The 949-nt window shown below is 42.4% G+C and overlaps 1 protein-coding gene across 1 annotated transcript in view; it reads right to left on the bottom strand.

Annotated features, from left to right (window-relative positions):
• EMH_0037360 (uncharacterized protein) overlaps nucleotides 1-829 on the bottom strand; it is a gene marked incomplete at both ends in the record, with an annotated part of 1216 nt that extends 387 nt beyond the window's left edge. Inside the window, 2 exons of the mRNA XM_013495172.1 lie at nucleotides 17-470; nucleotides 564-829. Coding sequence (XP_013350626.1) covers nucleotides 17-470; nucleotides 564-829 — 720 coding nt within the window. The remainder of the gene's footprint in view (nucleotides 1-16; nucleotides 471-563) is intronic.
• Nucleotides 830-949: the final 120 nt, after the last annotated feature.

The raw sequence follows: 949 nt of genomic DNA on the forward strand, positions 1-949 counted from the left end.
TTTCTGTATATCTTACCTTAAACAGTTCTATACTTTTTTGGGTAATAACAACGACCAAGGACGCATCCGCTGCAGCAGCAGCAGCAGCAGCAGCAGGAGCAGTAGCAGCAGCAGCAGCAGCAGCAGCAGGAGCAGCTGGGGCCCCCGCCCAGAACGCCTGCAGCACTGCTGGTATGTCTTCGCATATGTTAGCCCCTCTTAGGGGGACAAATGTAGTAAGACACTCATCACCAAATATATCGACAATACCTACTTCTTGCTGCAGCAGGGGGCCCCCCCCCTCTCCTCCTCCTGCTGCTGCTGCTGCTGCTGCTGCTGCTGCTGCTTCTGGGGAGGACGGGGACGCACGAGGGCTGCTGCTGCTGCTGCTGCTGCTGCTGCTGCTGGTTTCTCCTGCTGGATATGTTACATACAGCAGAAAAGAACCACAAGGAGAGAAAGACATCAGCTTACATTTGGGCTTAACAAATCTGCAGCATACACAAACATAAATAAAAAAAAAAAATAAAAATAAATAAATAAATAAATAAATAAATATAAAACAAATTAAATAAATTAATTACCTGATAGGGTATCCATTTTTGAGTTTATTATGTTTTTTATCTGTGTTGCTGAAGCTATATACGAGAAGAAGTTCAGTTTGTTGCTGCAGCACGCGTTGATGCTGGGGATCATAGAAAAGGCTGAGTGTTGCTGCTGGGTTATAAGTAAAGAGCCGACGATATAAATGTAATACTGGCTGCTGAGAATAGAAAGCATGTTCCCCTTCAGTAAGAGGAGGAGGGGGAGAGAACTCCCCCGTATCTGGCTTATCTTGTACCGAAGCCATGGGTTTATATACGCCAAAGAAAGTAATAAATTATATCGAAATAATAAAATATATTTCTTATAGACGGGAAAATTAGTGTGAATTTGTTTGTTTTATTTTTTTTTTTTTTTTTTTTTTTTT

Source organism: Eimeria mitis, genomic scaffold (genome assembly GCF_000499745.2).
Source record: "Eimeria mitis Houghton genomic scaffold, Emh_scaff1455, whole genome shotgun sequence".
Taxonomy (NCBI): domain Eukaryota; phylum Apicomplexa; class Conoidasida; order Eucoccidiorida; family Eimeriidae; genus Eimeria; species Eimeria mitis.